The 8,224-nt window shown below is 63.6% G+C and overlaps 3 protein-coding genes across 8 annotated transcripts; all 3 read left to right on the top strand.

Moving 5' to 3' along the window:
- The first annotated feature begins 30 nt into the window (after window positions 1-30).
- On the top strand, window positions 31-1,608 carry PYGO2 (pygopus family PHD finger 2). Of its 2 annotated transcripts, XM_063420590.1 has the most exons (3): window positions 66-329; window positions 408-457; window positions 533-1,608. In XM_063420590.1, exons 1-3 carry the CDS (start codon window positions 206-208, stop codon window positions 1,604-1,606), a joined length of 1,248 nt encoding a protein of 415 aa, XP_063276660.1. In that variant the 5' UTR covers window positions 66-205; the 3' UTR covers window positions 1,607-1,608. The 2 variants fall into 2 exon arrangements, with proteins under 2 accessions (XP_063276659.1, XP_063276660.1); XM_063420589.1 differs by having other exon boundaries at window positions 31-457.
- Window positions 1,609-1,982: 374 nt separating this feature from the next.
- PBXIP1 (PBX homeobox interacting protein 1) lies at window positions 1,983-5,775 on the top strand. 5 transcript variants are annotated; one of them, XM_063420571.1, is made up of 11 exons: window positions 2,241-2,318; window positions 2,838-2,916; window positions 3,133-3,235; window positions 3,320-3,387; window positions 3,465-3,624; window positions 3,718-3,930; window positions 4,013-4,036; window positions 4,118-4,191; window positions 4,276-4,401; window positions 4,490-5,460; window positions 5,541-5,775. In XM_063420571.1, exons 2-11 carry the CDS (start codon window positions 2,857-2,859, stop codon window positions 5,596-5,598), a joined length of 1,857 nt encoding a protein of 618 aa, XP_063276641.1. In that variant the 5' UTR covers window positions 2,241-2,318; window positions 2,838-2,856; the 3' UTR covers window positions 5,599-5,775. The 5 variants fall into 5 exon arrangements, with proteins under 5 accessions (XP_063276639.1, XP_063276640.1, XP_063276641.1 ...); XM_063420574.1 differs by having other exon boundaries at window positions 3,480-3,624; XM_063420573.1 differs by lacking the exon at window positions 2,241-2,318 and having other exon boundaries at window positions 2,506-2,916.
- A 516-nt stretch (window positions 5,776-6,291) lies between these two features.
- On the top strand, window positions 6,292-8,154 carry PMVK (phosphomevalonate kinase). The gene is made up of 5 exons (XM_063420593.1): window positions 6,292-6,584; window positions 6,726-6,789; window positions 7,358-7,510; window positions 7,578-7,707; window positions 7,921-8,154. The coding sequence occupies exons 1-5, from the start codon at window positions 6,307-6,309 to the stop codon at window positions 8,055-8,057; spliced, it is 762 nt and encodes a 253-aa protein (XP_063276663.1). The 5' UTR covers window positions 6,292-6,306; the 3' UTR covers window positions 8,058-8,154.
- The last annotated feature ends 70 nt before the right edge of the window (window positions 8,155-8,224 follow it).

The raw sequence follows: 8,224 nt of genomic DNA on the forward strand, positions 1-8,224 counted from the left end.
ACGTGGTTTGTCCCGTCTGTTCCCTTCACCTTGCCCCCCCTTCCATCGCGCTGCACTTGGTTTGGTCTGGCCGAGGGGTGGGGTGGGAGCCTCCGGTGATTGACACATCTCGCGCACTTGGCCCTGTCCCCGCGCGGTGTGATTGTCCCAACACGGCTTCCGGTTCCGGTCGGGCCATGGCGGCGACGCGCGCGCTGTGAGGGCTATGGCGGCCCAGCACGCAGAGAAGCTGGAGGGAGCGGTCCCGGCCCCGCCGCCCCCGCCGGGGCCCCCGCACCCCGCGGGTAGCACTGCCGCCGGCGGGCCCGGCCGGAAGCAGGGGAAGGCAGGTGAGCGTGGGGGGACCGGGACCGGGGTGGGTGGGGGTCGCCTCGGCCCCGCTGACGCGACCTCGCTTGTTCCCGTAGGGCTGCAGATGAAGAGCCCCGAAAAAAAGCGGCGCAAGTCCAACACGCAGGTAGGGCCGGGCTCGGGGCGGCGCGGGGGTCGGGGTCGGACCGCAGCAACCCTGACCGCCACCTTCTCCCCGCAGGGCCCTGCTTATTCGCACCTCTCGGAGTTCGCCCCGCCGCCCACTCCCATGGTGGACCACCTGGTGGCCTCTAATCCCTTCGAGGATGATTTCGGAGCCCCCAAGGTGGGGGCAGCCCCTGCCCCCTTCCTGGGCAGCCCCGTCCCCTTCGGCAGTTTCCGCGTCCAGGGGGGGATGTCGCCGCAGGTGCCCCCTGGTTACGGCGGGGGACCCCAGCCCCTGCGGAGACAGCCCCCTCCTTTCGCCCCCGGGCAGATGGGTCCAGCCTTTAGCATGGCCCCCCAGAATCCAAACTACGTGCAGCCGGGGGGCTTGACCTTCGCTGGGCAGCCGTTCAGCCAGGCCCTAGGACAGAACTTCAGCCCTCCTATGGGGCAGCTCATGCAGGGGCCTGTTACCGGCTTTGGGCCCATGATGTCCCCCACTATGGGGCAGCCCCCGCGGGGGGACATGGGTCCCGGGCCAGCCCTCAACCCCTCCGGGGGCCCAGCAGTGGCTCAGCGCTTCAGCCAGCCCAGCAACCTCTTTGGACAATCGCCCATGCAGCGCCCTGGGCAGAACATGCCACCCCTGCCTCCTACAGCCAGTCCCTTCCCTGGGGCAGAACCCAGCTTCCCTACTAGCAGCGAAGAGGGGGGCAAGAACCCTCCCCCCAGCACCTTCTCCCAGGAGCAGCATTCAGGCTCCCCCGCCATCGTCAATGGGGCACAGCCTGGCTTTGCCCCCAACAGTGCTGGCCGCAGTGCCAGCACTCCTGAGACCAGCAGCCTCCCACTACCACCCTCCAGCAAGGCCACCAGCTCCTCAGGGCACCAGCCGCCACCAGGGCTTGTGTACCCCTGCGGGGCCTGTCGCAACGAGGTGAACGACGACCAGGACGCCATCCTGTGCGAGGCCTCCTGCCAGAAGTGGTTCCACCGAGAGTGCACAGGGATGACTGAGAATGCCTATGGGCTGCTCACCACTGAGGCCTCTGCCGTCTGGGCCTGCGACTTCTGCCTCAAGACGAAGGAGATCCAGTCGGTCTACATCCGGGAGGGCATGGGACAGCTGGTGACCGCCAATGACGGCTGAGCCACCATTCAGCCACCATGTACAGCTTTCCCCCGCTGATTAAGGACCAAACCCCCATATATTTGTAGCTGTTGCCCCTGCCCCGCTAGCCAGACAGGCACTGCCATGCACCGGCAGTGGCTGCTCAGTGGGCACTGCCTGCCACCGGGACCCACCGGGGGATCTGGGATGGTGCTGGCCCTGCCGTTGTCAGCCCTTTGCTGTGAGCAGTGCTCTGGCCCCAGTGCACCGGCTCTGTGAGGGCTGAGGTTTCCTGGTGCTCCACAGTGCTACTCCCAATGAGGTCACTGCCCTTGCAGGGGTCACCTCCTGGGCTGTGCAGCGGATCTAGTGCCCCCTTCCACATTTACAGGGCAGTCACGGTGCCCTCTGCTCCGGTGCTCTGGGATGGTCTCGGTACCGCTCCCCACCCCAGGTCCGTCCGTTTTAGTCAATCGTAATGGAAATTTTTGTACCGTCGTTATAAAGCTCTTAAACGCGCGTGTCGGTGTCTGTCCGAGGGAGGTGTCCGGGAGTGTCGGTGTCTGGCTGGTACCGGGAACGGGGGCGCCGTGGGGCGGAGCGTTCGGTGGGGGCGGGGCCTCGCCAGCTGTTCCCGCCCCCGCGCTCCCCATTGCGGGCTGCGATTGGCTGTTGTCGTCACGTGCGCGCCCCGTCTCGGGGGCCGGGGCAGCCCCGGGGAAGAGGTCCCGGCAGGACGCGGCGGGTGCAGGTACTGTCCGGGCCGCGGTGAGGCGGCCCCTGCCAGGCCGCAATCGGCATCGGGACGGGGCTGAGCGGCGCGGGCGCAGCTCGGACGAGGCCGTGGGAAGCGGAGAGGAGAGGGCTGTCAGCGGCGGGGCCGTCACCCCCAGGCCTGTTCTGTGTCCCGGGCGGGTGGGGGGAAAGAGGGGGGTGGGGGCTGCTCGAGACCCCCTTCCGGTGCTGCCGCTTTGCTGTGGGGTGGTGGGATCCCGACCGGGGCCCCTGGTTTCCCCACGCCAGGCCCCGTGTCTCCCGTCCACCTGCTGGGCGGCATCACCGGCTAAAAATACCCCGCGGCGGCAGCTGGTGTCAGTGGGGGTGGAGCCGCAGAGGCGGTGCACCGGGACGGCTCCCTGAAAGCCCCCCAGCTACAGGCTACAAGGACTGGCTGGCACTGGGACCATGGCTCTCCCGGTCACATCCATCTGGTACTGGGAGCTGGGTCATGTCCCGCTGTCCGTGCGTCCGCCCATCTCTTCCCTTGCAGATAACATTGGACTGTCCCTATGGCGGAGAAATTTGATCTCCGAGATTCAGAGAGCAGCTGGGTGCTGGCAGGCAGTGAGGTGAGGTGGGCAACCTCCAGAGCAGACCCTCACTGCTTGAGGTCTCCTGGGCAACATCCCAGAACTGGGGACCCCATGCCTTGGGGGTCTTAGGGCAGCCCTTCAGAGCTGGAGACGCCTGAACACACCCCCCAGAGCCTACCTGGGGCTGCAGGCAGAATGAGGCACATGGAGGTCAGGGCTAATGGTATCTCCCCATGTCCCCACTTCCCATAGGGTCTGCCCATTGACGTGGTGGGTCCAGAGCAGGACTCAACCTCCCACAGGTCTGACGATGAGGAACCGGAGGAGGATGAAGGCACCCAGGGCACAGACACAGGCAGGCAGCCACCGTGGGTATGGGGCAAGCCTGGTGTCACCTTCGTGTGCCACTGTCTCATCCCCGTGCTCTGCTTCTCCCCAGCCGTGACCACCAACGGTGCCACTACCTTCCTCAGCCAGACCTTGTGCCTTGAGGGCAGTGGGCAGGGGGTGAGTCAGAACTGGGGGGTTGGGGCTGAGCTGGAACCGGTGGGCTGCTCCCCACACAGGGACACCCTATGTACCAGTGCCTGTGTCTGCAGGACCCAGAGGATTGTGAGGACTCCAGAGTGTCAGCAGTGCCTGCCCTGGATGGCTCTGCAGAGCCCAGCACACTGGAGGGCAATGAGCAGGAGGAGCTGAATGCTGAGGCTGAGCCAAAACCCTGCCCTGACACCTCCCAAGCAGGTCAGGGCCTCCCAGGGGACTGGCCTGGGGGAATCTGTGCTGGCAGTGTTTAGGTATAGACCCTCCCTGGAAGTCCCCCCCATCTTGTCCTAGGGCCAACAATGGAGGACGTGTGCTGCACAAGCAGTGAAAATAACGTGGAAGGGCTGCGGTGGCGGCAGGGCCACAAGCCCCATCCTGGGCCCCCCACTTTCACGCCTGGCCCACCCCAAGGGACACCAGACACTGGTGATGATGGGTTCAGTATGAGCAAGTACCTGCTGGGTGCCTTGGCGTTGGTTGCTGTGGGGCTGCTGATCATCACTGGTAAGTGGGAGTCCCAGTGGCCAAGGCCCCAGGGGCAGGGTGGGGTCCAGACATCCCCCTCATTATCCCTTCCTCTTCCCAGGTGGTATCTACGACATGGCAGATGGTGAGTACAGGCAACTAGCCCATATGGCAGGGGGACATCTTGGAGCAGCCTGGACATTCGGACCCGTGTCCTTCTCTGCAGATCCTGTGGAGAGTGTGGGGAGCTGGAACCTGGCTGCTGAGGAACAGGAGTTGCTGCTGTCCACAGACAGCAATGTAAAGAGGGGTCTCAAGCAGGACTGAGTGAGGGCAGAGGGTGTCCTCAACACCCCCAGGGCTCCCAACCTTCCTGTCCTCCAGGACTCGCAGCAGAAGCCCCCTCTGCCAGATGCTGGGGGCCCGCAGAGCATGCAGTCCATGAGCCAACTCCTGGACAAGCTGGCCAAAAAGAACCAGGAGATCCAGCTCATGCAGGCAGAGTTACAGGTTGGTGCCCAGCGCCATGTCTCAGTGCTGTATCCTGGTGCTGCTCTCCTGTTGCCACCTCTTTCACAGCCCCCCACCCCTGCCCCAGGCCCACAAGGAAGATCTGCGGGCACTGCTGCACAGGAGTGAGGGTGAGGTGGCGGCAGCCGGAGCACAGCAGCAGAGCCTGGCCACAGAAAACGCACAGCTGCGTGCAGCGCTGGAGCGGGAGGTCACTGCGCTGAAGGAGGCCCAGGCCGAGCTGCGGCGCCTGCAGGCCACAGGGGCATCAGGCAGCCCCAGGGAGCCAACAGCAGAGCAGCCGTGTGCCACAGGTGCGCCAGTGCACAGCAGGGCTGCAGTGTGGCAGCGTGGCAGTCTGGATTCATTGCGGCAGCAGCTAGCGGCCACCCTGGACCGTGTGCGGGGCTCTGGGGATCACAAGGGGCTTGTGGAGGAACTAAACACCCTGGACCAGCACCTGGCCCAGGTGCTGGAGGCAGAGGGGTTGGGGTCCTCCTCCAGACCCTGGAAGAAGCCATTCAAGGTGGAGAAGGAGAGCAAGTGGCACAAGCAGCATGGTGCCAGGGGGTCCCCCCAAAAGCAGGAGAAGAGAGAGCATGGCAAACCCTACAGGAAGGATCCCCGAACCCCCCGTGAACACAAGCCAGGCAAAACCTGGGGGAAGCTGTCTCACAGCCACACCCAGCACGATTCCCGTGAGTTGCCCCAGCTCAGGTGGCACCGGCCACCACAGGGCTGTTCTGGGGTGACTGACTGTGCCCACAGGGAGGGCCAGGAAGTGCTTGGTGCTGCACTGGAGCCGGTGCAGAAGGTGCAGTTCCTGCAACTGCTGGAGAGCTTCATGGGGCAGCTAGGCTTGGGGAGACAATTCGGGAGGCTGGCACCACGGCTTGATGGGGCCTTTAGGGCTGACGGTGTCTTTGCCCATGACCACCTACGGTTTGTCGATTTTGTGGATGACGTGGAGGAGCTGCTCGAGGAGGTGGCATTGCAGGAGTGGGGTGACAAGGAGGCGGTTGATGGCTTTGAGGAGTACATATGGCGGCACTACAGTGGGTGAGCTGGGGCAGGTGGTGCCGGGGGTCCCCAGGGATTCCCCCCTTCTGCACCCCATCACACCTCCTCTTCTCTTGTAGCACCTCCAGGAACGTGTGGAGCCAGAGAGCCCCAAAGCAGCATGGGACGCGTGGGTAGAGCCAGGGGGGCAGTGTGCAAGCACGCCCACACAAGGGCTCCCTATGCGCTGTTTTTGGGGGTCTGGGTCCTACCATTGTATCCTGTAGGGTCAAGTAGGGCCAGATCCCCCACCTTTGTCACTTTGAGCACTGTGTTATGCTGCACTGCCACCATGAATAAAGTCACTGCTGGGCAGAGCTGTGTGGGTGTGGGGAAAACGGAGGTGCTGGGGGGGTGGGGGAAGGGAGCGTGCTGAGGGAAGAGAGCTGGGAAAGTGGGAATTCAGAGGAGGAATAGAGTGTAAGAGGAGAGCAGAGGGGACTTGAGTGCTGTGGGCAAAGAAGGTCCTATGAGAGGGAATGAAGGAGTGCAGGGAGGAGGAAGGGCTGCTCTCAGAGTGGAATATGGTGTGTTGGGCGGGAAGGGGGTTGCTGGGGGAGAAGAAAGGCTATTGGGAGAGCTAGGGAAAATATAGGGGATTTAGAGGAAGAACAGTGAAGAGGAAAGGGGAGTGCTGGAGGAAGTGAGGGGCAGTTGAAACAGTGGAGGGGACATAGGGATGTTGAGGAGGAAGGGTGCTCGGAGAGAAAAAGGGGTCCTGGGGGAGATGGATGCTGGGAAGGACAGGACTAAGGGTTGTTGGGGGAAGAGGAGGAATGCAGATGCTGGGAGGAAAGGGGATGTTAGGAGGAGCAGGGTGCTGGGGAAAGGGAGCTTTAGAGGGGAATGGAGGGTGTGAGGAGGAAGCGGGAGTGCTGGGGGAAGAGGAGGGCAGGGGCAGAGGTCTGCTGGGGGTGCAGGAGCCGCCATATCCCCGGGGGTTCGCGGGCACCCTCGCTGCGGTGCTGGCTGTGCCCGGGAGGGGGCGCCGTGAGGAGCGGTCCTGCCGGGGGCGGGGCCGGCGCAGGGACGGGGGCGCCTATGGCGGCGCCGCGCGCGGTGCTGCTGCTGAGCGGGAAGAGGAAATCGGGGAAGGATTTCGTGGCCGAGGAGCTGCGGAGCCGGTACCGGGCGGGGCGGGACTGGGGCCGCGGGTGAGGGCGGGGAAAGCACGGGGTGCGGGGATGGTACCGGAGGACAGGGGACCGGGAGTTGGCCGAGGGGAGCCGGTCCCAGTGCCCGTCCTGCTCACCCCTCTCCTGCAGGCTGGGTCCCGACGTCTGCATCATTCTGCGCCTCTCTGGGCCCCTCAAGGAGCAGTACGCCAAGGTACCGCGGCCGCGCCCAGCCGTGTCACACCCCCGCCGTGTTGTGCCGGGACACTGCCGTGCTGTGCCGTCCCACGCTCATGCCGTACCACACCATTACACCATGCCACACCATCCTGAGTTGTGCTGCGCAGTGCCGTGTTCTACCACATGCTGTGCCGTCCCACGCTCATATTGTACCACACCGAGCCATGCCTTGCCACACTGAATTGTGCCAGGGCATGTGCTTTGCTGTTCTGTGCCTTCCCGTGCTCATGCCGTACTGCACCGTGCCACACAGCACAGAGCTTTGCCCTGCCACACCGTGCTGTGCCATGTGATGCTTTGCCATGCTGTGCTGAGTTGTGCCCTGCTGCACCACACCAAGCCATGTCAGGACATGCTGTGCCAAGTTGTGCCATCCTACGATTGTTCTGTACCACATCGTGTCAAGCTGTTGTGTGCTGTGCTGTACTAAGCCATCCCATTCCACTATGCTGTGCTGAGGCATGGCACGTCACAACAGCCACGGCTGTGCCATTCCATGCTTGTTGGCCCAGACCATGCCTACTGAACCCCCTTCCCCACAGGAGCATGGTCTCGACTTTCAGCGACTCCTGGATGCCAGTGCCTACAAGGAGATGTTCCGTCAGGACATGATCCGCTGGGGCGAGGAGAAGCGCCACGCCGACCCTGGCTTCTTCTGCCGGGCAGCAGTGGAAGGGGCACTGCAGCCAGTGTGGGTGAGTTTTGGGGAGTGCACAGGGGCACTGAGGGCAGAGGACGGGTGCTGATGGAGCCCCTGCACAGGTGGTGAGTGACACACGGCGCCTCTCAGATGTGGAGTGGTTCCGGGACGCCTATGGGGATGTGGTGCAGACTGTGCGGGTGGTGGCTACTGAGGAGACAAGGAAGAGGAGGAACTGGGTCTTTGTCACTGGTGAGCAATTGAGGGGCAGCTTCGCCTCATGTGACACCAAAACTGGGGTTGCCCAATGGGCACAGGTCTGCTGCCTCCACTACTGTTTCTTGGCAGTGGGAGCGAGAGGCTTTGGATCAAGGCCCCCAGTTCTGGGGGGGTGAGGCCATGGTGGGGGTACAGATAGACATATCCTGAACATCCTTGGGGCCCCCCTGGGCTCTTTGCTACCAGGGGTGGATGATGCTGAATCTGAGTGCGGCCTGGACCAGGGAGTGGCCTTTGATTGGGTGATCACCAATGACGGGGATGAGGTGGCCCTGGGTAAGCAGCTGGAGATACTGGTGCAGTCACTCCACAAGAACCTATAGCTCCATGTTTCTCCACTGGGGCTTGGGGACTGCCCCCTTCCCCCCAGCATCTCCTGCTAATGCTTCCTGCTCTGGAATAAAGCTCTGACACTAAGAACTGCTGCCACGCTGGGCCTGTGTCTCATTTCTCGGGATGGGACACACAGGTGATCCTGCCCTACCCCCAC

Source organism: Prinia subflava, chromosome 31 (genome assembly GCF_021018805.1).
Source record: "Prinia subflava isolate CZ2003 ecotype Zambia chromosome 31, Cam_Psub_1.2, whole genome shotgun sequence".
Classification (NCBI taxonomy): Eukaryota; Metazoa; Chordata; class Aves; order Passeriformes; family Cisticolidae; genus Prinia; species Prinia subflava.

Excerpts from the sequence above, each read along its gene's own strand:
- PYGO2 (XM_063420589.1), top strand. The coding sequence starts at position 206 with ATGGCGGCCCAGCACGCAGAGAAGCTGGAGGGAGCGGTCCCGGCCCCG. Across the intron at positions 458-532 it reads GGCGCAAGTCCAACACGCAG|GGCCCTGCTTATTCGCACCT; the intron begins GTAGGGCCGGGC and ends TTCTCCCCGCAG.
- PBXIP1 (XM_063420569.1), top strand. The coding sequence starts at position 1,994 with ATGGTCTCGGTACCGCTCCCCACCCCAGGTCCGTCCGTTTTAGTCAAT. Across the intron at positions 3,388-3,464 it reads TTGAGGGCAGTGGGCAGGGG|TGCCTGTGTCTGCAGGACCC; the intron begins GTGAGTCAGAAC and ends CCTATGTACCAG. Across the intron at positions 5,461-5,540 it reads ATATGGCGGCACTACAGTGG|CACCTCCAGGAACGTGTGGA; the intron begins GTGAGCTGGGGC and ends CTTCTCTTGTAG.
- PMVK (XM_063420593.1), top strand. The coding sequence starts at position 6,307 with ATGGAGGGTGTGAGGAGGAAGCGGGAGTGCTGGGGGAAGAGGAGGGCA. Across the intron at positions 6,585-6,725 it reads GCCGAGGAGCTGCGGAGCCG|GCTGGGTCCCGACGTCTGCA; the intron begins GTACCGGGCGGG and ends CCTCTCCTGCAG. Across the intron at positions 7,708-7,920 it reads GAACTGGGTCTTTGTCACTG|GGGTGGATGATGCTGAATCT; the intron begins GTGAGCAATTGA and ends CTTTGCTACCAG.